Raw genomic sequence first — 27,521 nt, 5'->3', positions numbered from 1 at the left:
TCTTGTAATCAGTGATCAGCAGTAATACCTTATTTAAGTATTCCTAAAGATTTATGTATTAAGACCCTCTTTTGTGCAAAAAAAAAAGTTTCTTCATAAATTTCTGCATAGAATTACTGATGATTTGGTGCTGTCTGCCTCTCCATAAGGAGGTTTTTGTTGTCTGTAATCCTGACACAACATACTGCTGCAACAAACTTCTAGGTACAGAAAACTTATAAAGCTGTATGTTCAACAAGTTCAGTAAGTGTTCCATAGATTATGAGTTTTTCAGGCCAAAAGGAGCCATTAAATCTCTAGTCTAACTTCAACTAGAACTGTCAGTGATAAAAATTAATCATGGTTAAAAATTAATAATGCAATTCAACAGATTGAAATAAATACATTTGAAAATGTAGAAAACACCCACAAATATTTAAATTGTATTCTATTTATCAATTACAACACAGAAAAAAAGTATACCGTGCTCACTTTATTTTTATTGGTTTGCACTGTAAAAAATAAAAGAAACAGTAGTTTTCAATGCAGCTAATACAAATACTATAGGGCAATTTCTTTATTATGAAAGTTAAACTTCCAAATGTAAAATTGAATGCGGCTATATTTAATTTAGAATTCAAAGAATGTAAAACTGTACAGCCTACAAATGCCCACAGCCCTGTTTTTTTGTTCAGACAGTCACTCAGACAAATACATTTGTTTACATTTTCAGGAGATAATGCTACCTGCTTCTTGTTCATAATAAGCCTCAAAGGGGTAGCTATGGTAGTCTGTAACTTTAAAAATGAGTAGTCCTGTGACACCTTGGAGACTAATAAAAAATATATAAAATCATGAGCTATCGTGGGTAAAACCCACCTGATCAGATGAGTTGGAGTGGAAATAACAGAAATCAAGATAGATAGATAGGTATAACAGTAAAAGAAGTACCTGTTAATTATAGGTCTGGGAGAGCTTTTGTACATTTCAGGAGCAAGTGCCACTGGGAGCGGGGCCAGCGGGGGACTGTACACCGGGAGCAGTGTTCCCTCTAAACTGTGCAGCACAGCTTCACAGTCAGCCCCAACCAGTCAGTCAGATCTGTCCACTTAGCCCTGAGCCTCTGACTGGGTAGGGCTGATTGATCACCCATGAAGCTATGCTGCTGTGCAGCGTAGAGCGAACACTGGCTGGGAGCTTATGTTCAGTTGCTTGTCCACTTTGTTAATGACTTCGATAACGGAATGGAAAATATGCTTATAAAATTTACAGATGACACAAAGCTGGGCAGATTTGCAAACACTTTGGTGAACAGGATTAGAATTGAGAACAATCTTGACAAATTGATGAGAGCATCTTTGTCCAGTTTATTATGTCTTTCCTAGAATTATGAAAACCAAGAAGCTATCCTATTGGTGTCCACTTTTTTATCACTTAATAGATTACAATGTGGCAGCAGAAAGATTACATTTTTGTATTTATTCTAAAATAAAAATATTTCTATTATAGGTGGGGATGGTAGTGCCTTACTGTTAAGGTAGAAAAATATTGTGTGATCATGTAATCAAAGTTCATATGTACATGGGGGCCCAAAATAAGTGAGATCATATCTGCAGAATGTATGTTTTTCTCCTTGTGAAGTTACATGTTTTGTGCATTTTGAGCGAGCGAGCAAGAGGCAAATGCATAATATGGTGCACTCAAAACTTTGTGGGCACCAGATAATTTGTGTTTATGATGGAAATAAACAATTGTGCTGGAACAGTCAAATTATGGAATTCACCACTTTTTCTGTTTCCTGTAAATAGAACTGGAGATAAAACCCAATTGTTCAAGGATCTTACAGACTTCCCTACTATCAGAAGGCGGAAGGATGACATTCAGACGGTGATTTCTCAGATCCAATTTCATCTGCAAGAAATACGACAACTGATAAAGAACCCATATGCCGAGTATGTTACGGTATCAGGACAAGAGGTAATATAAATATCTCACAGGTCATTTTGTGTATGCACCTACCTGGATTTGCACAATCAAATAGCTTAGGTTTACCTGAAAGATTATTTAAATTATGTCTCTAAATAAAAGCAATTCTGTCTGTGAGAAGAGGCCTGTTAGGATACATTGTTGTACTGTCTTGTTATTTTCAGTTATATTATTCTTACTGCTTTTTTATTTACTTCACCATGGGTATTCTATCTTGGCAGTTACTTTAGGGTTTTTGAGAGACTGGAATTCATTTTAGTGTGGTTCAGTTAGGTTCATCAATATTTTGCTTCCATTGGTAATTTGCTTCCAAAGACTGTTAATGTGGTTGAATTGAGACTGTCGGTAAAATATTTCTGATATAATATTCTGAGATCTTTATTGAACCAGGAAGTACAGTTAGAAATTTTAACCAGTTTTTTAAAATATTTTTCTTTTCTGTACAATTATTTTAATTTGTCTTTCTCTTCTCTCATTTTTAAATTTATTTCTATTTCTATAGTATTCAGGAGTCCTACCCTGACCAGGACTCCTTGTGATAGATTCTATACGAACACAAAACAAAAATATGATCTCTGTCCCAAAGCGCTTGCAATCAAAGTATAAAACAGATGGTTATACAGAGACCAGTGAAGGAGTAGAGTCATAGAGTTAGAACAGGGGTGGGCATTAATTTTGGAAAGTGGTCAAGGACCGCACTCTTACATGATATTAATAGAGATGTGGGGTCTGGAATGGAGGTTGGGTGCAGAAGGGAGCTTGGGGTAAGGGACTGGGGTGCAGAAGGGAGACCGGAGTCTGGGAGGGAGTTGGGATGCAGCCGGAGGTTGTGACCTAGGGTAGGGGACTGGAGTGCAGGGCTTTGGGATGTGACCTACGATGGGAGGAGTTTATGATCTGGGGCAGGAGATTGGGTGCCAGATCTGGGAGGGGGTATGGTTGTAACAGGGAGACAGCAGGTGTAAGGGGGGAGGGATAGCTCAGCGGTTTGAGCATTGGCCTGCTAAACCCAAGGTTGTGAGTTCAATCCATGAGGGCGATAGTTAGGGATCTGGGGTAAATCTGTCGGGGATGGTACTTGGTCCTGCCGTGAGGGCAAGGGTCTGGACTCGATGATCTTTCAAGGTTCCTTCCAGTTCTAGAAGATAGATTGGGGGGGCAAGAGTTGAGTCAGGAAAGGACTGCGGTGCCAGAAACAGGTTGGGGCCAAGAATCTTGTCAGCTGCCTGCAGAGCTTAAAATGTTTGCCAGCCAGCCTGCCTGGCTATTTGTTTCATGAATAACTGAGCTCAGGAGAGAGGGTGTGATTCTTCTTAGCTGCCTGTTATTCTAACAAACGGCTCCCATTAGCCGGTTTCTGTGAGAAACTGGCCAATGGAAATGTGCTGGGGGGGGATCCTGAAACTTTTTCTCTCCAGTTTGTATCAAAACAGAAACAGAACCCTGCAGCCACTTTTCTTCACGGTGAGCAGGGCTGCAGGGCAAGCTAGAGAGCCTGCCTGGGGCTCCCTTGTTGGCTCCATGGGCTGGATCTGGATCTGGATCTGGTGGCTTGGCAGGCTGGATCTGGCCCACGGGCCATATTTTGCCCAGGCCTGGGTTAGAAAGAACATCTAGTCTAATCCCCTTTTAAGATGCAGGATTTGTTGTGTCTAAATCCTCCAAGACAGATGTCTATCCAGCCTCTTTTTGAAAATCTCCTGTGAAAGAGCTTCCACAAACTCCCTAGGCAGTTTGTTCCATTATCCTACTGTTTGTACAGTTACAAAATTTTTCCGGAGATTTAATTTAAATCTGTTGCCCTGTAGCTTGACGTCATTGCCTCTTATCCTGTGGCAAAAGAGAACAACTTTTCTTCTTCTTAGCAGCAGCATTTCAAGTATTTGAAGATCACTATTAAGTTTCTTTTCCAAACTAAATGTGCCAATTCCTTTGGCCTTTGTTCATATGGCTTGTATTTCATCCCTTTGATCATCTTTGTTGCTTGCCTCTGGATCCTTTCCAGTTTCTTTCTGTCTTTTCTATACAGTGCTGATCAAAATTAGGCATAGTACTTCAGCTGAGGTCTAACCACCACTGAGCAGAGCCGTACTACTACTTGGTCACTTCTCTATCCATCATGGAAGGTTACCTTTCAAGTTACCATTCCTTTAGTGAGGAGGGTCTCGGAACTTAAGGCCCTCAATTCCAACCCTCCCTTTATGATGAGGATCTCACACTCCTGGCCCATGCCCCACTGTGCTCTGCTTCCCTTCAGCCCTTGCTGCATGGAGAGTGTGGGCAGGGAAGGAGAGGGAGTCCTGACTGCTGGTGCTGTGCCATGCGAGGCCCTCCCGGTGATCCCTGAAGCCATGTCCTGAAGAGATAGGGTGCCATGGGGGGAAGAGGGTGGAACGCGAAGGGATGGAGCTTGGGGGAAGTAACAGAAATGTCCTCCCCCCAGCCAGCCTTTTTGTGCAATCATGGGCCAAGCATTTGGGAACCCTGCTATATGGGTTTTCTTTAAGGACAAAGTACAGCTTAGACCTCACCTGGAGTTCCTTCCAAAGGTTGTGTTGGAATTTCACTCCAAACAGAATATTGTCCTCTCTGTTGACCCTAAACCTCGTATGAGCAGCTGGGAACAAATATGCCATTTACTGGACGCTTGATGGGCGCTCGTCTTTTACTTTGAGTGCACAAAACGTATGAAACTTGAACTGTTTATGGTGATGGCAGACTGAATGAAAGGTCTTCTGGTCTCATTGCAAAGGATCTCATCTACATCTGCTCATAGATATTAGCAACACCTTTTTAAAGAATAACCACAAGATTTTGAGTAACTGGTTTTTTTTGAGTGCTTGCTTATATTGATTCTACTTAGGTGATTGCAAAGCCTTACCCCAGAGGTGGAGTCACAGTTATAGAATCACAGACTGGAGCACTGCTCTTCTGAAAACTGTATTATCTCTAGCATGCTGGGTAATACTGTAGTGAGAGTTGAAAGGGTGTGCATCAAGAACCAGGATTACCCCCTGCACCCACACCTGCTATGAACTGGCTTACATTCCAACCCCAGTGCTCATGGTGTGTTTCATAAGGGTGCATGCTATGCTTATAAGAAGCACACATCTTTTTAAAGGAAAAGGCAATATGCTGTGTTCATTGAGAATACAAAATAAAGCATATGCATCCGTCCTCAGATGTGCATGTGTATACACACACATCCCAGTCCTACTAACTTTGTTATAGTTCCCAGTCTGTTGCTTGCATCAACCTAGTGGCTGGTTAGCCTGAGTGCAAGGGAGGAGCCAGGCTCTGTCAGTAGACCAATGCACCAGAATATTGGCAGGACGGAACCTGAAGAACCAAGCAAGGACACCACATCTTTTATGGGAATCTCTTCTCATGCAAATCTATGTTGTAATCAGTCAGTTTGCACCATGTATTTATTTATCTGGAGATAGTTTTCATTGTTGTTTAATATCAGTCTGCTGCTGATTTTTCTGGATGTTGCCCCACCCTGGCTTTGATGGGATTTGTTGGGAGTGCTGGCTTCTAAGATCAGAGTTGCCAGTCTGCCCCTCATATGTCACAGCATACTGTGGAATCATTTAATAGTTCCTTTGCACTCCCAAGTCTCCGACCCCTCTTCTGATCATCTGTATGCTGGGCTGGTTTTCAGACTAATAACATTCACACAAACAAAAATTACATAGTTGCTTTTATAAAAACAGATCTAGTACAAAATATTGTAAGATTAAAGTAAATATTACAAGTTCTTCCATAATACTAAAAGCATTATTACACTCCTAGGGCTACCTCTACACTGCAGGCTTTTTGTGCAAGAACTGTTTTGTGCAAGAGTTGTTGCATGAAATGTCTTGCGCAAGAGCACGTCCACACTGCCATGTGCTTTTGCGCAAGAGCATCCACAGCAGTGTGGACTCTCTCTTGCACAAGAAAGCTCTGATGGCCATTTTAGCCATAGCAGTTTCTTGTGCAAGAAACCCTTGTTGCCTGTCCACACTGCCTTCTTGCACAAGAGCTCTTGTGCAAGAGGGCTTCTTCCTCATGGGGAGAGGAATATCTCTTGGGTAAGAAGCCCTCTCTTTTGATGCTTTACTGTAAATTTACTTGTGCAAGAACGCGCGTTCAGTGTAGATGCTCCACAAGTTTCTGCTCAAGAACAGCCATTCTTGCGCAAAAAGCGTGCAGTGTAGCTGTAGCCTTAAAGAATAAAACAATCTTATGGGTAAAAGGGTGATGATGAGTCACAAGCACCCTTCTTGTTTGTTCAGAATCGCTATGGATAGTAACTCCATGCTCCAATAATAAGAAATTAGCAGTAGGGATATATTACCGACCACCTGACCAGGACAGCGATACTGACATTGAAATGTTGAGGGAGATTAGAGAGGCTACCAAAATAGAGAACTCTATAATAATGGGGGATTTTAATTACCCCCATATTGACTGGATACATGTCACCTCAGGAAGAGAAGCAGAGATAAAATTTCTCAGTGGTTTAAATGACTGCTTCTTGGAGCAGCTGGTGCAGGAACCCACAGGGACAGAGGCAATTCTCAATTCACTCCTGAGTGGAGCACAGGATCAGGTCCAGGAAATAACTGTTACAGGACCGCTTGGGAATAGTGACCATAATATAATAACATTCAACACTCCTGTGGTGGGAAGAACACCTCAGCAGTCCAGCACCCTGGCATTTAATTTCAAAAAGGGGAATTACACAAAAATGAGGAGGTTAGTTAAACAGAAATTAAAAGGCACAGAGACTAGAGCCAAATCCCTGAAAGCTGCATGGAAACTTTTTAAAGACACCGTAATAGAGGCCCAACTTAAATGTATAGCCCAAATTAAAAAACATAGCAAGAGACCTAAAAAAGAGTCACCGTGGCTTAACCACTGTTTAAAAGAAACAGTAAGGGACAAAAAGGTATCTTTTAAGAAGTGGAAGTCCAATCCTAGTGAGATAAATAGAAAGGAACATAAACACTGTCAAACCAAGTGTAAAAATGTACTGAGAAAAGCAAAAAAAGATTTTGAGAAACAGCTAGCCAAAAACTCAAAAAGAAATAACAAATTTTTTTTTAAGTACATTAGAAGCAGGAAGCCTGCTAAAAAAACCTGTGGGTCCCCTAGATGATCGAGCTATAAAAGGAGCAATCAAGGACGATAAAGCCATTGCGGAGAAACTAAATGATTTCTTTGCTTCAGTCTTCATGGCTGAGGACGTTGGGGAGATTCCCAAATCTGCACCGTCCCTTGTGGGTGATGAATCTGAGGAACTGTCCCGGATTGAAGTGTCATTAGAGGAGGTTTTGGAACAAATAGAAAAACTTAATGTTAACAAATCTCCGGGACCGGGTGGCATTCACCCAAGGGTTCTAAAAGAACTCAAATGCGAAATTGCTGAGCTATTATCTGTGGTTTGTAACCTATCCTTTAAATCGGCTTCCGTGCCTACTAACTGGAAGGCAGCCAATGCGACACCAATATTTAAAAAGGGCTCTAGAGGCAATCCTGGCAATTGCAGACTGGTAAGTCTAACTTCAGTACCGGGCAAATTAGTCGAAACAATAGTAAAGAATAAAATTGTGAAGCATGAAGAAGAACATAATTTGTTGGACTAAAGTCAACATGGTTTCTATAAAGGGAAATCCTGTTTTACTAATCTATTAGAGTTCTTTGAAGGGGTTAACAAACATGTGGACAAGGGGGTTCCAGTAGATATCGTATACTTAGATTTTCAGAAAGCCTTTGACAAGGTCCCTCACCAAAGGCTCTTGTATAAATTACATGGCCATGGGCTAAGAGGGAAGGTCCTTTCTTGGATTGAGAACTGGTTAAAAGACAGTAAACAAAGGGTAGGAATAAATGGTACATTTTCATAATGGAGAGGGGTAACTAATGGTGTCTCCCAAGGGTCAGGCCTGGGACCAATCCTTTTCAACTTATTCATAAATGATCTGGAGAAATGGGTAAGCAGTGAGGTGGTAAAGTTTGCAGATGATACCAAACTGTTTAGGATAGTCAAGACAGAAGCAGACTGTGAGGGACTCCAAGAAGATCTCATCAAACTGAGTGATCGGGCAACAAAATGGCAAATGAAATTTAATGTGGATAAGTATAAAGTAATGCACATCGGGGAAAAATAACCCCAACTATACGTACAGTATGATGGGGGCAAATTTGGCTACGACAAATCAGGAAAGAGATCTTGGAATTATCGTGGACAGTTCTCTGAAAACTTCCACACAGTGTGCAGCGGCGGTCAAAAAGGCAAATAGGATGCTAGGAATTATTAAGAAAGGGATAGAAAATAAGACCCAGAATATCTTACTGCCCCTGTATAAAACTATGGTACGCCCACATCTTGAATACTGTGTACAGATGTGGTCTCCTCACCTCAAAAAAGATATTTTCGCCTTGGAAAGGGTTTAGAAAAGGGCAACTAAAATGATTAGGGGTTTGGAACGGGTCCCATATGAGGAGAGGTTAAGGAGACTGGGACTTTTCAGTTTAGAAAAGAGGAGACTGAGGGGGGGATATGATAGAGGTCTATAAAATCATGAGTGGTGTGGAGAGGGCCGATAAAGAAAAGTTATTTATTAGTTCCCTAAATAGAAGAACTAGAGGACACCAAATGAAATTAATGGGGAGCAGGTTTAAAACTATTAAAAGAAAGTTCTTCTTCACACAGCGCGTAGTCAGCCTGTGGAACTCTTTGCCAGAGGAGGCTGTGAAGGCTAGGACTATAATAGAGTTTAAAGAGAAGCTAGATAGTTTCATGGCGGTTAGGTCCATAAAAGGCTATTAGCCAGGGGATAAAATGGTGTTCTTGGCCTCTGTCTGTCATAGGCTGGAGAGGGATGGCAGGAGACAAATCGCTTGATCATTGTTTTCGGTCCACCCTCTCTGGGGCACTTGATGCTGGCCACTGTCGGCAGACAGGATACTGGGCTAGATGGACCTTTGGTCTGACCCAGTACAGCTGTTCTTATGTTCATGACTTGTGAACCTGACTTGTAGACAGTTACTCAGGACTCCACCTTTTGTTAGAAAAGATGCATTTCTACGTTCTTGGCTAAGAAGGCTGAGGTCCAGAAACTGGAAAACTGTGAGGCAGAAATTCTGAGTGATCCTCAAATGTCATGATACTTTCTTAGGAGAATATAGGTGACGGGGCAGAGTTAACGCTGAAAGATTATTCAAGTCATCTTTCATGGAAGCCCATCTCTTTTGAGTCTGCTTTCTATACCTATTGGTTGGGCCTACATTTATTGGAAAGATGGGAGAAGAAGGGAATAAGTGGCAAAGACAAATTACTTACTAGTAATTTATTGTCATAATCCCTACTTGTCTTCCACCCTGAATTCCTTCATCCTCACCTTGTGCTGTGGGGGACTCTTTTTGGCTGGGAATTGATGCCTTAAAAATTTACTGTAGGTGGGAAATGGAGTGTATTCTTATAACTTTACTACGTTTTTCATCATTTGCCTTCCCCTCATGCTAGTAAAGGGTGCTATGTAACTTGCTGTTTGGAATTATCACAGGATGGGAGAAGAGGAAGTACTCTGACAGTAAATTACTAATAAGTACTGTTTCTGTCTGTAATGGATGCACCCTAGAAATCTTTGCTTAAATTATTTTCTGTTTTTCTTGACTGTTCACCTTTAGTTTAATATTTCTTCACTGGAGTTGGTTGAGGAATAGGGGTATAATCTGGAAATCTGTAGGAAAGACTTGAGCAGTTCACCTTTCCAGTCAGGAAACTCTGGGTAGAAAACATGTAATCATGCAAAGAACCATGGGCCAAAATTTTATAAACCAGTTGCCTAAAGAGTGACTGTTAAAGCCAAACTTAAGAATCTAAGCATGGGGCATAATTTTCAGACGGGTAACACCTACAACTCATATTGACTTAAATTTTGTGTTAATTTCCTCTTGGAATTCAGATAATTCCACTCCATTTTGGCAGATGGATTGTTCTACAACATATGAAGCTACACCCATGTCTGTCTAATCTTTTGTTTCCGGACCTCTAATGCCGTTCATTTTAGATATTAAACAGAAGAGAGGTTTGTCTAGTTAGTGATAGCAGCACTATTTGTTCTGTGCAAGGATTGGAAAATTCCTGATGCATCTGGCAATGGTTTGCTTCCTTTATGGCATAAGCCGTGCTTCAGTCACCATTTAATAAAAATATAACAAGTGCTTATCTGATAGTACTAAGAATTAAAGGATGAAAAAGCATTACCATTCAGTATTTTCTAGGTGATGTTGAAATCTCTACATTCACTTTTTGCTACAGGTGTTAGCAGAACAAACTGACTAATTTGGTTCAAATTCATTAGATAATAAATATAGAGTATGTATGGGTTGCAGTGCTCCATCCTATCATAAGTTAATCAGGAGGTAAGCTGTAAAAATAAATCTACCAGCAATCCTATTATTGTTAGAAACCGTTTACTCTCCTCGCTTTAAAGCCCCTGTGTGGCTTTGCTCCAACCTGCATCTATCTCATTATGTAATTTATCAGTTTTAGGAATTTTATAAGGCCGGGCATTGTGACATCTAAATGCTTCCCAGATCAACAGCTGCATAGTGTCCATAGTGGACTTTATGGAATCTTTTGTTCTTGCTGTTCTTCTTTCCCTTATTACAAAAGACTATGTTTAGGGTGTTGACTAGGTTGAGTTTGTGAGGGAGGAAGGCTGTTTACCTAGGGATTTGTCTGCATTGACACTTTATTGCACTGTTACTTTCTTGCTCGGGAGTGTAAAAAAACCACATCTCTGAGTGCAGCAAGTTACAGTGCTGTAAAGTGCCAGTATAAACAGGAACCCAGTTCTGTTAGTTACTCCCCCATGAAAGTGGTTTACCTAGAATGCTGGGAGAGCTTTCTCGTAGCTCTGGTGCCATGACCACACTGCCACATTAAAGCCAGTTGTAGCTGAACTTTAAAGTTTGAAGTGTAGACTAAGTCTAAATCATAGCAGTTATAGTCAGTGGTGGTGGCTAGGGAGGGACACAGCAGGGACACTGGCCACATCACTCCTTCCCAAATTAGCAATAGTTTGGTTTCAACTAATTGTTTTCCAATGGAAAAACATTCCTTTTAAAATGTCCTATCAGCTCCAGCTGTTACTTAAATGTTCTCTTCCTCCTTTTACCACATGTTCTACTTGATTTCTATGAATTTCTGCACGCTAATTGGTCACTGCCTCCAATTCTTAGTCACTATGCCCACAGCAAATATAGCTGTTCATCTTTGACTCTCCTTACCTTGTTACCCATACTTGAGTCATCTGAATGCATTGTTTCTCCAGTTCCTCATTTACCCTGGTGGAAGACTCTTACTTAGAAAGTAATCTCTCTTCAAATTGGATTGTATTTGATACTTTAGGTTAGAGTGGATGGGAATATGGTCATTCATCCCTGTTAGTTGTAGACCTATCACTGAGAATTTCAGTATCCAGTCAAGAGGCACTTGCAGAGTAGCTAGTCACAGAAAATAGTTTGTTCATGGATTATGCAGGATGTTAGCCTCTGGCTAGTTAATGGCAATCAGCTATCCAGAGAAAAGGGATTTTTTTTCTCTATATGGCTATTTGAAAAAAGAGCTGGCATTGTGGTTAAGACAATTCCTAGCTGTCTATATAACAATTCACATTAACTTATAAAACAATAAATCGTCTTGCAGCATCTTGGAGACTAACTAAAAATATAGATAGTATCATGACCTTTTGTGGGCACAACTCAGTTCTTCAGATGAATGGAGTTTAAGGGATGGATGCAGTTTTCAAATACATAGCCCAGAGAGAGTATGTGGGGAGAGAGGAAGAAAAAGAAAAAAAAGGGGAAAGAAATTGTCAGTGTCCACGCTAAATGAAGCTGATAAGAATACTTCGTACCCACTTTAAGCACCCTTTGTTTGTTTGTTTTTTTATGTCATTAGGAGTGGAATGTAGAAGGCTGTCCAGACGATGTCTTTATTTAGACTTCTGTTGTACAAATCAAATTTGTAAATGAAATTAAGTTCTACAGTTTCCCTGTCGAGTTGATTTTTGGAATTGGTTTGAAATAATACAGTGACTTTGAGATTGAGTGAGTGCCCAGGCAAGTTAAAATATTCCCCAATGGGGTCTGTGTGTTTCTTTTTCGGAAATCCGATTTGTGTCCACTAATTCTTGTAGACACTGTCTAGTTTGGCCAATATACATGGCATTAGGGCATTGCTGGCACTTGATGGCATAGATAACAGTGGATATGCAGTTGTACGAGCCTGTAATGTGGTGGTTTACATGCTTAGGTCCTGTCATATTGCCTGTATAGATGTTTGGACAGAGTTGGCATTGGGGTTGATTGCAAGGGTGGGTTCCTGGATGAGTATGATGGAGGTGTGCTGCGTAATTTTGGAAAGGATTTGTTTGAGGTTAGAGGGTTGTCTGTAGGTGCGGATTGGTCTGTTCTTGGACTGATGTCCCCATGGGTGCTCCACTGTTGGTGTTGGGCTCGTCCCAGTGCCATGGATCTGAGACTTTTACAGAGATGTCCACTTGGGCTATGCATGCAGAAGAGGCGCATGGTGTTCCTACTTTTTAAGTTAGCACACACAGCCCAACTCCTTTCAGTGCCTCCTTCACCATCCTCGCCTATGGACAGAGCTCCAACCTCTCTACTTCTTGTGTCAATTTTGTGAAGGAAAAAAAGAAAATTGGCTAGATAGTGTAGCCTTACCCGTTCCTCTTAATTTTTCACTGGTTAACGAGTTGATAGTTTAAAAAACAAAACAAAACAGTTCTCTTATTTCAGTTTCTATATAGTTAGACAGTTTAGTGCAGTCCAAGCTGCAGCAAACTACAAAAAAAAAAAAAGGGGGAGGGGAACTTTTACTCATAAATAAGTCTCTCCTTACAATACTCATCCCAAGAGAGAGCACGTGCATCATATGAGGCACACAGGCTACAACAGTATCAATACCTCCCATGGCACCCCGACTGGAAATACTACCCTGAGCATCATAGCCGCTGGTCCCCCTATCATTATTGTGCACAAAGACACAGCTCCATTGTCCCGGCAGTCAAGTATGGGTTCTCTTGGCCAGGTCTCGCGCGCATAGCCGAGATCTACCTCAGCACGTCACATGGATAGCAACAAGGCATATCTACCAATAAAATGGAGCTTGTCAGAGTCCAGCACTCAACACCATATATGGGCATCACACTGCACCCAGACCACGCCCATGCCACTCCCAGAAGACAAAAAATACCAAATATGGTAATAGGCAATAACATAAAACCCCCTGAGCCCTAAGCTCGGGGACTACTCCTGAAAGACAGAATCTGAGTCTGGCTTAGGACTGATCACCCAAAGGCTGCCCCCCACCCACCGAATTTAAAAAGGGGTGTATGAATCTCGAGCATGCTCCGATTCCTTGTATGTCTTTGTGCTGTTGTTGTTGTTGCTGAGTTCGTAGGTAACTAATTTACCATCACTGTTTAAGAGGTTTAAAAGAGACAGGTTAGAAAATATATTGCTCAGTTGTAACTTTTACCTTTGCTATTGTCAGTGTGTTTAAAGAAACAGTTTTTGAAATGTGTAGATATTTGACTTAGCTGTAACTTAGGTAGAGTTTTAAAAATTGTTGTGGTTCAATTGTTTTGTGGCAAATACTGGGTAATTGCTCATTTTAAGTTGTTCAGTTTAATACATCATTCCTTCTTTGTTAAAACTTATTGTCTAGACATCATTCTGTATTTTCACTGGGTATTTGGCCTTAAGCCTCTGGGACTCCCGCCATTTTACCGAACCGAGAACCAACACCTGTCACACCACACTGTCATCTACACACTTTAACCCACCACGCTCTCTGCAGAGGGCATTGACCACGAAGAAGAGCAGACTGAGGCTGATCTGACCATCCAGCAAGGAGACATGCCACCAAATGATAACACATCTTCTGCACCTGATGAAGCAGTTATCCCAGATGATTCCTCACCTAGTGATGATCTAAAACAATTTCAAGATTTATTCAAAAGGGTGGCTGTCAGTCAGGAGGTTGTGATATCTGATGTGCAGGAAAAGCAGCATAAGCTTCTATAGAACCTCCAACCCTTTACAAAATCCAAAATTATGCTGCCTCTAGACAAGGCAATACAGGCAGTCCCCGGGTTACATACAAGATAGGGACTGTAGGTTTGTTCTTAAGTTGAATCTGTATGTAAGTCGGAACTGGCATCCAGATTCAGCAGCTGCTGAAACTGACCAGCGGCTGACTACAGGAAGCCCGAGGCAGAGTTGCTCTGCCCCTGGCTTCCTGGAATCAGCCGCTGATCAGTTTTAACAGGCTGAATCTGGATGCCAGTTCTTACATACAGATTCAACTTAAGAACCCCAGGCGTCCCCAAGTCAGCCGCTGCTGAAACTGATCAGCGGCTGATTCCAGGAAGCCCGGGGCAGAGCAACTCTGCCTCGGGCTTCCTGTAGTCAGCGCTGGTCAGTTTCAGCAGCGGCTGACTTGGGGACACCTGGGGCAGAGCAGCTGGGGTGCTGCTGGGTTGCTCCAGTAGCGCCGCTCCTCGGTGCTACTGGACCAACCCAGCAGTACCCCAGCTGCTCTGCCCCAGGCGTCCTGATTCAGCTGCTGCTGAAACTGACCAGCAGCGGCTGAATCAGGACGCCTGGGGCAGAGCAGCTGGGATACTGCCGGGTTGATACAGTAGCGCCCAGAGCAGCACTACGGGACCAACCGGCAGCGCCCCAGCTGCTCTACCACAGGCGTCCACGAGAAAAGCCTGTTCTGCTGGGGGGGGGGGGGCGCACTAGCTGCATCCCCTCCCCCCAGCAGACCAGGGAGACGCGGGCGGCAGATGGAGACGCACCGCGGTCCCGCCGCTCGGGTCCTCCGCGGCTTTGCTCCCCGTCTCCCTGGTCTTCTGGTCTCCAGCAGACCAGGGAGACGCGGAGCACGGGGGCAGCGGGACAGCCCAGACGCGCCGCAGCTGTCCCGCTGCCCGAGTGCTCCGCGGCTTTGCTCCCCGTCTCCCTGGTCTGCTGGGAGACCAGCAGACCAGGGAGACGGGGAGCAAAGCCGCGGAGCATGCAGGCAGTGGGACAGCCGTGGCACGTCTGGGCTGTCCCGCTGCCCGCGTGCTCCACGGCTGTGCTCCGCGGCTGTGCTCTGCTTCTCCCTGGTCTGCTGGGGGGGGGCTTCCCTCCCAGCAGACCAGGGAGACGCGGAGAAGCTTTTCTCGCCCTGGAGGACGCAGACTGCGGGACCGCGGCGCATCTGGGCATCCCGCCGCTCCCGTCCTCCGGGGCAAGAAAAACCCCGTTCATAACTGCGGATCCGACATAAGTCGGATCCACATAACTCGGGGAATGCCTGTACTTGAAGCAGCAGAGAAAGTATGGCAAACACCAGTTGCAGCCCCTCTCGCCTACCAACAAAAGCAGATAGAAAATACTTGGTTCCATCCACAGGCATGGATTTTTTTATTCTTACACTCTTACCCCAATTCCTTAGTGGTTGATGCTGGAAATCAAAGGTCTAAAAATCCTCAATACAAAACAAATATATAAGACAAAGACCACAACTCCTGGACTTGTTTGGGAGGAAAATGTATTCCTCCTCAACCCTCCAACTTCGTACTGCTAACTACAGAGCCCTACTCACTAATCACAACTTTGACAATTATGCAAAACTAACAGAGTTCATGCAGCGTCTCCCAGATGATGAGACCTATCCTCAAAGCCATTATTAAAGAGGGGTATACTATATCTTGTATAGCTCTGCAGGTGGCCCTCAAGACTGCAGCAAGAGCTACAGCAATATCCATAGTAATGAGACACTCGTCTTGGCTTCAAGCAGCTGGAGTTCCTAAGGACCTCTAGGCTATGGTAGAAGACTTATCATTCAATAAGGATTATTTGTTTGCTGCAAAGACTGATGAAGCTTTGCATTCTAGCAAAGACTCATACACTATCTTGTGCACATTGGGGATGTATACTGAAGGAAGCGCTATCATTCCTACCAAAGACATAGGGACACAACCTTTGGCAGACAGCAGCAGCATCAACCATTTGACCACAGATGATTCCAACCATGAAACCATCAGAGAAGAGAGCCAAATACACACTCTTCCACGAGTCAGGTCTCTAAGCAACAGGTGTGAGAATTTGGCTGAAGGTCTGCCCGACCTCCCCTCCATACCAGTGCCAGGTCCAACATCTTCCATCACTGCTTGCACCCTTTTTACAACCAGTAGGCAGCAATCACCATAGATCTGTGGGTTTTAGAAGTCATCAGTTGCAAGCACTCTATTCCTTTCATATCTATCCCCCCCAGCCTCCCCACCTTCTCCCTCCCTTTTCAGGGACCCTTCTCACAAAACCTTGCTCTGCCAAGAAGTCCAACACCGTCTCAACATAGAACCTATAGAATCAGTCCCCAAACAATACCAAGGGAGAGGTTTTTACTCAAACTACTTTCTCACCAAAAAGAGAATGGGGGTTGGGAGGCCTATCTTAGACCTCCGTCAGTTGAACAGATACGTGCATGAGCAGCACTTCAGAATGGTTATACTTGCCATGATTATTCCTGCACTGGACAGAGGGGATTGGTTTGCAGCCCTCTACCTCCAAGATGCTTATTTCCATATCATGATATATCCTGCGCACAGATGTTTCCTGCACTTTCAGTAGTGTCAGACCATTTTCAATACAGAATCCTTCTGTTCAGACTCTGCTCTTCCTCCAGAGTGTTCTCCAAGACCCTGTCAGTTGCAGCAGCACATCTCTGATGAAAAGGCGTGAGTCTTTCCTTATTTGGATGATTGCCTTGTTCGAGGTCCCTTCCAACAGACCACAAGGGGCATGATCAGATTCACAAAGGCCTTCCTTCAGTCTCTAGGATTTATCATCAACCATCAAAAAAAAAATGCACTCTATGCCCCACACAGTCCTTAGAGTTTATAGGGGCTCCAATAGTTTCTGTGACAGTATGTGCCTATCAACATTTTGAAACTATAAAAAACCTTGTCACAATCATGACCACCAGCCCAACTATTCCCATTCCTATCTGTCTCAAACTCATGGGGGTACATGGCAGCTACCACATATGTTGTCCCTCCTGCCAGACTATGATTTCGATGTTTCCAACACTGGATTGCCTCAGTTTATACACCAACCAGACACCTCGTCCACAGGCACGTTTTGCCTCCTCAGAAAGTCTTTACCTCTTTACAGTGATGGAACCAGGCACAGAACCACTGCAGCAGGTTACCCTTTCACCATGATCAGCCATTCAAACAAATCACGACAGATGAATCACTTCTAGGTTGAGGTGCACACTTATGGCAACAATAGGCCCAAGGAAAGTGGTCCAACGATGAGTCCAGGCTCCACATCAACCTGCTCAAGCTTTGAGCAGTTCACAACACCTGCAAACACTTCCTTGCACACATTCAGGGATCCTCAATGCATATCCTCGCTGACAATATGACCATGATGTTCTACATCAACCGCCAAGAGGGCGCCAGATCTCCTTCTCTATGTGCGAAGGCGATTTGACTCTGAAATTGGTGTATCTTTCACAGTATAACCATCATGGTGGCATACCTACCTGGGGACAAGGATACGATGGCTGATACTCTCAGCTGCCACTTTGTCTCAAAGCACAAATGGGGAATGCACTTTGAGGTCACCCAAAATCTATTCCAATCTTGCGGGTGACTGAAGATAGACCTCTTTGCAAGCAGCCAAAACTCCAAATGCCACCAATACTGTTTGAGTGCAGGCCTAAGACACAACTCCTTAAGAGGCGCAATGCTGTACCCATGGAATACTCACCTGTTACATGCCTTTTCTCCTATCCATCTGGTCCCCAGAGTTCTCTGGAAGATACAGATGGATGGGGCCCGTTTAATTCCAGTAACGACAGCTTGGCCTCGGCAGACATGGTACCACGTGTTTATCATCTGTCTTTATGACCTCCCTGCCTGCTTCCGACCTGCCCTGACCTCTTTTCTTGGAACAAGGGTGTGATGCTTCATCCCCAGCCACAAACACTGCACCTTTCACCATGGTACCTATCTGGTTCTCAGAAGCTGAGCAACAGTGCTCAGAAAAACTAAGAACTGTACTACGACATAGCAGAAGACAAACTACATGTAATACTTACCTGTATAAATGGCAACGATTTTCACAGTGCACCCAGAAAGGAGTCCAACCATCTACAGCTCTGCTCCATTTCATCCTGGAATACATACACCTAAAACAACAAAATTTATCTCTTTAATCACTACGAGTTCACCTGGCTGTGATTATGGCCTTTCACCACCCTATAGATGGATTCCCCATATTTGCCCACCCCATCTCTAAGAGGTTTTGGAAGGGCCTAGAGAACTTTCACCCACTATAGACACCCGTACCTATCACGTGGGAATTAGAATTGGTTTTCCACTCACTCACAAAACTAGCCTTCGAACCAAGGGCAACTTCATCACTTACCTTTCTCACCATGAAAATGGTAAAAACTTAAAAAAACAACAGAGAGTCTAGTAGCACCTTAAAGACTTAGCTAAGACATGAAAATGATGATCTTCTTGGCAGTCACGTCTGCAAGGAGAATTAGTGAACTCGTGCCTCTCACGTCGTCTTCTCGATATATGACCTTTCACACACAAAGTTATTCTGCAATCCGACTCCTACGTCTTACCCAAAGTTTGTTCCAAATTTCAAATCAATGAACCCACACTCCTTCCCACTTCCTACCCAAAATTGAATTGCTCCAGGGATGAAGCCATATTGCACATGCTACATATGAGAATGGCTATTGCCTTCTACTTAGATAGGATGCAGTCTTTTCGACTATCAGAGAGACTACTGATATCTATAGCTGAAAGGTCCAAGGGAAAACCACTTTCTTCCCAGCGCATGTCAAAATTGATAACATCCTGTATTACCAGTGACTCCCAAAGCTCATTCCTCCAGAACTATGGCAACGTCAGTGGCCTTCCTCCGGGGAATGTTGCTCCATGAAATATGTCGATCAGCCACATGGTCGTCTAACCACACATTTATGAAGCACTATGTGATTCCATTATGCTCGACAACAGACACCGCAGTAGCTCCCACAGTCCTCTCCACAGCCTGCAACAATTAGACAAAGCCCAACTACCATCTAACTGGGCACTGCTACACAGCTACCGACAGTGGAGCACCCACGGGGACATCACTCGAAGAAGAAAGAGAAGTTACTCACTCTGTGCAGTAATGATGGTTCTTTGAGAAGTGTGTCCCCGTGGTACTCCACTGCCCCTGACTTCTTTGGGTACTAACAACTTTCCAGAAGGGGGTCAAAGAAGAAACAGACAGGAGTTGGGCTTCATGCGCTAACTTCAAAGGAGGGAACACCACACACCTTTCGTGCGTGTGTAGCCCGACTGGACATTGCTGTAAAAGTCTCCTATACGTGGTGCCCGACACCAACAGTGTCATTAACTCCCGTGAGGACACACATCTCGAAGAACCATTGTTACTACACAGAGTGAATAACTTCTCTTTCCCCAAGGCTTGTGAGAGTGAGGGGTCATTTTCCAGAATAGGTTGTAGACTGTTGATAATGCATTGGGGTTTAAGTTGGGGGCTGTAGGTGATGACAAATGATGTCCTGTTGTTTACTTTGTAGGGCCTATCTTGAAGTACCTAATGACAGGGTGTTCATCTGGCTCTGTCACTCTGGTTTTTTCACTTCTCTGAGTGGGTATTTCAGTTTTAAGAATGCTTTACATAAAACCTGTAGCTATTTGTCTCTGAGGGATTGAAGCAAATCTGGTTGTCTTAGGGTCTGTCTGTAAACAATTAATTGGGAAATGTGTCTTGAATGGAAGCTGGAGCATGTAGGTAAGTGTAACGGTCAGTAGGTTTCTGGTATAAGGTGATGGAAATGTGTCTGTCGTGTAATTGTGCTGAAGTGTCAAGGAAGTAGATCTCTTGAATGGTCTGGTCCAGGCTCAGGTTGGTGGTGGGGCGGAAGGTGTTGAAATCCCTGTGAAATTCTTCAATGGTTTCCTTCCTGTGGGTCCATTTAATGAAAATATTGTCAATGTGCCGTAAGTAAAGTAAGGGTAATAGAGAGCAAGAGCTGAGGAAACATTGTTCAAGGTCAGCCATAAAGATGTTGGCATATTGTGAGGCCATGCATGTGCACATAGCTGTGCCACTGATTTGAAGATCTAAATTGTCTCCAAATTGGAAATAGTTGTTGATGAGAACAAAGTTCATAGAATCATAGAATCATAGGACTGGAAGGGACCTCGAGAGGTCATCAAGTCCAGCCCCCCCACCCTCAAGGCAGGACCAAGCTCCGTCTACACCATCCCTGACAGATGTCTATCTAACCTGTTCTTAAATATCTCCAGAGAGGGAGATTCCACCACCTCCCTTGGCAATTTATTCCAATATTTGACCACCCTGACAGTTAGGAATTTTTTCCTAATGTCCAATCTAAACCTCCCTTGCTGCACTTTAAGCCCATTACTCCTTGTCCTGTCCTCAGAAACCAAGAGGAACAAATTTTCTCCTTCCTCCTTGTGACACCCTTTTAGATATTTGAAAACCGCTATCATGTCCCCCCTTAATCTTCTTTTTTCCAAACTAAACAAGCCCAGTTCATGAAGCCTGGCTTCATAGGTCATGTTCTCTAGAACTTTAATCATTCTTGTCGCTCTTCTCTGTACCCTTTCCAATTTCTCCACATCTTTCTTGAAATGTGGCGCCCAGAACTGGACACAGTACTCCAGCTGAGGCCTAACTAGTGCAGAGTAGAGCGGCAGAATGACTTCACGAGTTTTGCTTACAACACACCTGTTGATACAACCTAGAATCATATTTGCTTTTTTTGCAACAGCATCACACTGTTGACTCATATTCAACTTGTGGTCCACTATGACCCCTAGATCCCTTTCCGCCATGCTCCTTCCTAGACAGTCGCTTCCCATCTTGTATGTATGGAACTGATTGTTCCTTCCTAAGTGGAGCACTTTGCATTTCTCTTTATTAAACTTCATCCTGTTTACCTCTGACCATTTCTCTAACTTGCTAAGGTCATTTTGAATTACGTCCCTATCCTCCAAAGAAGTTGCAACCCCACCCAGTTTGGTATCATCTGCAAACTTAATAAGCGTACTCTCTATCCCAATATCTACATGATTGATGAAGATATTGAACAGTACGGGTCCCAAAACAGACCCTTGCGGAACTCCACTTGTTATCCCTTTCCAGCAGGATTTAGCACCGTTAACAACAACTCTCTGACTACGGTTATCCAGCCAATTATGCACCCACCTTATCGTGGTTGCAGAGCTCTGTAACCAGACGTGTAGTGGATAGTATTTCTTGGGATAGTATCAGGGATAGTATTTCTTGACAGCTAATAATCCATCTTCGTGTGGAGTGTTGGTGTACAGAGCTTCTACATCCATGGTGGCAAGGATTAACTCTGTTACTGGGAAGAAACCTGTCAGGGCAGTTCCCCACTCTGGCGGTCTGAGTGCAGGAGGTGGGGGCCTGCAAGAGGCCTTAAAATACTTTGCTTCAATAGGCTTCTGCTTAAAAAAGGTTCCCCAAGGTCACAGATTCCATGGCCCTGGGACATAGGCTGCCATCATCAAGTGTAAAAACTTCTTCTGTAATCCAGAAAGAATCACTTGAATTTCTTCCAGAGGAGCATAGAATCATAAAATCATAGAATCATAGAACTGGAAGAGACCTCAGAAGTTCATCAAGTCCAGCCCCCTGCTCTAGGCAGGACCAATTCCAACTAAATCAACCCGGCCAGGGCTTTGTCAAGCCGAGACTTAAACACCTCTAGGGAGCATCCCAAGCTCTTTTACCACAAGAAAGCTGGAAAAAGACGACAAAACGAACAAAAATCCAAACATCCCTGCAATCTCTGATAGCTGATCTCTCAGTCTAGGCAAACATACCCACAGACCTAATGTTACCTTCCAGGACACAAGAATTGAATCATCAATGCCTTAAAAAAGGTGATTTTATTAACTCAACAAAACAGACTGATGAAGCGCATACTTGGTTGCTAAATGATACAGAGCAACTAAGAAAAACAAATTAAAACACAGAGAAACATAGTCTCTCTGGGTTTCATCTTAGATACAATGAAAAGGGGAATGGGTGCACATGGATTAGCACAGAGAAATTAACCAACAACATAACAAAGGAAACAACCTGATTGTGACTAAATATGCATTTTTCCCTATTACTCATGATCCACTTCAAAGTCCAGTCCATTTCTATGCCCAATATTCCTTGGAGGCATGGTAATCCTGCCTTGATTTAAAACATCCTGTTTCTCCCATCTCCTGGCTTAAGAAACTCACACAAAAGAGAATAGGCAGGCAGGCATATCCTTACAATTCAAATTTCAGAACTGTATCCCATTGGTTCTTCTGGCTCCCTTGCAATACTCCCTAGCTACCTGAGTTTTAACTCTTTCGTCACTGTGTCCTAGCCAGCATGACTCCTATCCATCACAAAACCTAAAAGGTTTTATGCATGGGGCATTATTTAATCTACTCCAACTACATGTCTTAATATATATATTCAGTATATATCACTACTAAAAAGATCAATTTTTGGTGCAGAGCTCTCACAGGCTCAAAGGATGTTTTCTTCAAAATCTCCCCAGTTTGAATGTGTTCAGGGCTGGGTTGTTTTTTTCCTAAACATGTAGACTCAGTTCAACATATTGTGAACACTACAGGTTGAACATCTGTTGTCCGGCAGGACCACGGGTGTTCCAGAACCAGAGAGTCACGGTGGAGGGCTGGGCTCCCCGCTGCTGGGCTGCCCGGTGCATCACAACGGGGCAGCCAGGCACAACCCAACAGGGCTCCCCCTCAGTGCCAGGAGGTCAGTCCTCCGCAGTATGGCTGCCCCGCGGGGCCAGGAACTCAGGGAGCTAGGCTGCCTAGCATAGCAGGGAAGGACGTGGGGGAACCAACAGGCCAGCGAGGCTGGTGCCATGGGGGAAATGGGAAGGAAGCTGATGGCTGGTCCAGGGTTAGAGGGAGCTGATAGCAGAGGAGCAAGAAATAACCTCCCCTGTCTGGCAAAATCCCTCATCTGGGTCTCACCAGGGAGGTCCAACCTGTATCAAGAGTCAAATAATGTTTCTTGCACACAGATGTTTTTGTGTATGAAAAACTTTATTAAATAGTCTGTCTAATAATCACATCTTTAATGTGTAACTTTTTTATTTATTTCAGTTTATGATAGAAGTCAAGAATTCACTTATATCTTCTATACCCTCTGATTGGATTAAGGTTGGCAGGTATGTAAAAGTGTCTTAATTTTTTTGTTTTAGTCCAGCACATAGACAGAACTATAATATAATTATTTTATGATTAAAAAATAGGTCGTGTGTATCTTTGTTTGCCCTACCTTTAAAGAGTTTTTGAAAGCAATTTTAAAAGCCTCTAATTTAAACTGTTATAGTAAATTCTGTAAAGTACTGGCAAGTTGAATTCCTGGAAAAAATATTTAACAGAAAAATAATCTGTATTCCATAATATATATAGGTATGTGTCATTGTTCCCTGTAAGATTTTCCATCCATGAGTGGAGTGAGATTTGTATTGTGCACCAGTGTTGAAGTCATGTGTGCTTGTTCGGTTGTGTGCCACCGTGGTTATTAACAAATATCTTAAAAAATATATTTAAAAATGGTACGGAAGAAAGAATAGTAAAACAAGGAATAATTAACAAGGTGCATGACTTTAAATGTTTGTTCAATATGAAGTTAAATAAAAAGAAAAGTAATATTGAAAATGTTTCCGTATTAGTCAACTTCCTCTGTTTTATAGTCCTCTCCCAGATTCTTTCCCATCTGGGCTTCTTCAAATAAGAAGAGCTGAAGCTGGGACCAGGGCCGCGTGGTGGCTGCTCAGCTGCTCCTGGTGCAGGGCATCAGACCACCACACAGCCCCACTCAGGAGCAGCTGAGCAGCCACTATGGCTCTGCTGAGGAGTTGAGTAGGACTCAAATTTTTTGTGAACGACGGTGCAGGCGCACACTTTAGAAGGAACTTTGGGGTGTGTAGGTGTATGTGTGTTAACTTAATTATGATGATTTTATATATATTCACAGGCTATAACCTTAGCCATCTAAAGATGTGACATTTGTATATCTGAATGAATTCATTGTTATTAAATGTCATTTTATACTCATGCATGCAAACTGTCCTTGCTTTGTTGATTAGGTTACATAAGAATTGCTTTAGATATTTTTGTGGAAAGAAGAATTCTGCTAGATGTGACGAGGTTGGACTGGATGATCTAATTGTTTTTTTTCCTGCAAAGATGACTAACAAGGTCACTGAGCACTTGAATGGTCAATGTTATTAAGAGAGGGATAATATTTAATATTTAGTACAGTAATGGGCATCATAAAGCATGCACTAGGTATGTGTACTTTGGTTTATAGAAGAGCCACAATAGTATATACAGCAGCCTATAACTAAGGTTTGCACAATAAATTATATTTACTCTATAACTTGCAAAATGTGTGCTAATGTGAAAAAAAGATATTTTCAGTTTTAAATAAGTGTCCAAGATCAAACTAGCATTCATGCAAGCCGGTCTGTTTTTACTAACTTTGCTATGGCTACCAATAAGTCTTTCTCAGTGAAGTTATAATTGTGAAATTGTTTGATGTTCGTTATATGTATAATCCAAAAAAGTCACCCATTTGTGCTTTTTAAAAGCTGATAAACCTCTGTTAAGCAGAATATTGTATACCATTCTCTTTAGCTATTAATATTACATTCTTAAATGTATTTCAAAAGCTTTCTACACTGACTGCACCATAGTAACCATGTACTATATTTACAATAAAAAATATTTTAAATCAGCAGAGTTCAATACTACAATAATAGAACATTCATTTTTTTTTACATCTGTTTGTTTTCAAGGCTCACAGTCTAATTTTCCACGTTGATGGCATAACTGATTGCTTAGTAACCTTGATTTCCTATTTGGCTTTTTTTCTCTCTTCTAGCACAAAAGCTGTCAGCCGTTTCCACTCTCCTTTTATTGTAGAAAATTACAGACATCTGAATCAGCTCCGGGAGCAGCTAGTCCTTGACTGCAATGCTGAATGGCTAAATTTTTTAGAGTGAGTTTACAATGAAAACTAGAATTTGATGGCTTTTTGTTTTGGGGTGGTGGGTTTTTTTTGTTTTTTTTTGTTTTTGTTTTTTTTTTTTGCTAGTTTTGAAAGGAAGACAAGAAAACGTTTATCAAAATGAAAAGAAGAAATTGCTCATCAGATTTCTTGTAGACTGCCATATGAAAAACTATAAAATATGGTCCTAAATTTAAAGCTCTTAAATAAGGTTTATCAAACCTAAGACAGGAATGTTTCTTGGTATTTTAAAATGCCAGTGAAATCAGTTTTTAACAAACAAATAATGGTGAGTTATGTTTAAACCTAAATATTGCAGCCTTAAGAACCTGAAAGGTAAAACTGCTTATAAAGGAAAGTGAAACTGATGTCAGTGATTTTATTGTTCAAGTTCAAAATAACTGAAAAACAGCAGCTGCAGTAGCCATGGACAGGCGCCTCTCACCTGGGCCCAAGCAGCTGAAGTGAGAGGGGGGCTGGAGTGTCCTCTCTGCTCAGGGTAGCCTGCATCCTGAGCCCCTTAGTCCTAACCCCAACCAAGAGCAATGATTTAAATGAAGAAAAACAAAACTTAATTGAGCTAAGAACCCGAACAATGCTGGGTAAATCTTCTAATATAATAATACTGATAAGGGTTGTTTTTTTGTTGTTGTTGTTGAGGATGCGAAGAATATCCAGAGTTAATGTTTCATATAACTGTTCAGAGTCTCTGCAGATATACATCTTGGATTTTAGCCATCTTATCATCTATAATTGTGCTTTCATTTGAAAAATAATTTAATAAATTGCCCCTCCCTATTTACGTATGCTGGAAGTCTGCATCTAAGTAGAGTTTACTCAAATTGTTCTTAGTTAATCAGAAGTGAGTTTTGAATTTCATAGGAGTTTAAAAGTTATTCTTCCAACTTCTTGGCTTACACCTCTTCAGATACTGATTAGACTCACATTCTTTTTGCCTAAAGCCTCTAAACTTTGGTTCTCATCTTTGGTCTTCAGGTATTTTCTTTTATGATCCATTTTTAATGTTTTGAGTTCTTCCCCTTCAAACTGCCTTCCACTTGAGTGAATTTCCCTGATTTTGTTTTAAGAGCAGTATAGAGATGGGGGAAGGAGGGTTACTTTGTAGAAAACCATCTTACATATTTTGAACTTCTTGTTTCCTCAGCACGTTCTGTATATCCTTTGTGCTTCCAATTTTTCAAGTGAAACAAAAGATACCTTTAAATGTTTCTACTGTAAATTAACAGGAAAGGGAGGATTAAGGGCATGTGTGTATTAAGATTAAGGGCATGAGTTTACTGAAAACTTTTTTACTTCTGTTAACTTCATACATGCATACTCAAGGAAATGGAATTATGATTGTTTTCTAAGAGATCCTGGAGAGCTCCTGTGGCAGGACACTTTTTTGAATTTTTCCTTATGGTAACTTACTTACAATTTGAGTGAGCAAAAGCATCCTGTTGGCCACTGTGATAAACTGGAGCATTTTTGTAGAGTCCATTAGGCTGCAAGGATCAGCTGCAGACCTTTTGTATACTAGCTGAGTAATTTAGTTTTATGGTCTTTCTAATGTACAGAAAAAATCCAGGGTTACACTGTGAATACAAAGTACATCATGAATAAGGCTGAGTTCTGACTTTATAAATTTAACAAACTGCTGGGCAATTTTATTTTAGCGTAATTTGAATATCACAAGAGCCATGTCCGAGCCAAGCAAAGGCTACATTTTGACAGTATATGTGGATTCATATGAAGTTTGCTTTATTTATGCATTTAGTTATTTATTCATCCATTATTTTCCCTCTTCTATACATGTATAGTAATTTTAGTGAACATTATCACTCTGTGTTGAAAGCGGTTGGTCACCTAGCAACTATTGACTGCATTTTCTCATTGGCCAAGGTTCCTAAACAAGGGGACTATTGCAGGTAATCAGTTTTAAACTGTTGCTTATTGATTTAAAAGGCACAGAATATTAAAATAAGCTTTTATTTGACTTCGTACAGGAAAATGTAATGTTAAATATGTTGACTGTATTGTAAGCTTTAACAGTGTTTTACAAATGTAAAGTAAGGCATGGTCTTAGCCCTGGTGAGCTTATAACTGGAATTATATAATTCAAAGACAAAACTAAGTTTTTAGACAGTCATGCATTTTGTAATCAACAGTTTACTCATACATGCATAGGGGCTGCTCACACTGTTTCATATTAAATTTGTGGAAATCTGTATAGGTTTGGGGCCAAAACTTTATGCTCCTAGTGAACAGGTCCTGAAATGTCTGCAGTGTTGATGAGTTTTAAGTTTGTTTCAATTTGGTAGTTCTCAGCTGATGTACCATATAAAATC

The 27,521-nt window shown here is 42.1% G+C and overlaps 1 protein-coding gene across 5 annotated transcripts in view; it reads left to right on the top strand.

Moving 5' to 3' along the window:
• MSH3 (mutS homolog 3) overlaps positions 1 to 27,521 on the top strand; it is a 220,513-nt gene that overhangs the window by 123,511 nt on the left and 69,481 nt on the right. For all 5 annotated transcript variants that reach the window (XM_075932217.2, XM_089779326.1, XM_089779329.1 and 2 more), the window contains 4 exons: positions 1,788 to 1,956; positions 23,259 to 23,323; positions 25,048 to 25,164; positions 26,994 to 27,101. In XM_075932217.2, the coding sequence (XP_075788332.1) occupies positions 1,788 to 1,956; positions 23,259 to 23,323; positions 25,048 to 25,164; positions 26,994 to 27,101 (459 nt within the window). The remainder of the gene's footprint in view (positions 1 to 1,787; positions 1,957 to 23,258; positions 23,324 to 25,047; positions 25,165 to 26,993; positions 27,102 to 27,521) is intronic.

Source organism: Pelodiscus sinensis, chromosome 6, assembly GCF_052426305.1.
Source record: "Pelodiscus sinensis isolate ZL-2025 chromosome 6, ASM5242630v1, whole genome shotgun sequence".
NCBI classification, from domain to species: Eukaryota; Metazoa; Chordata; order Testudines; family Trionychidae; genus Pelodiscus; species Pelodiscus sinensis.
This window is presented reverse-complemented; position numbering and strand designations above follow the sequence as displayed.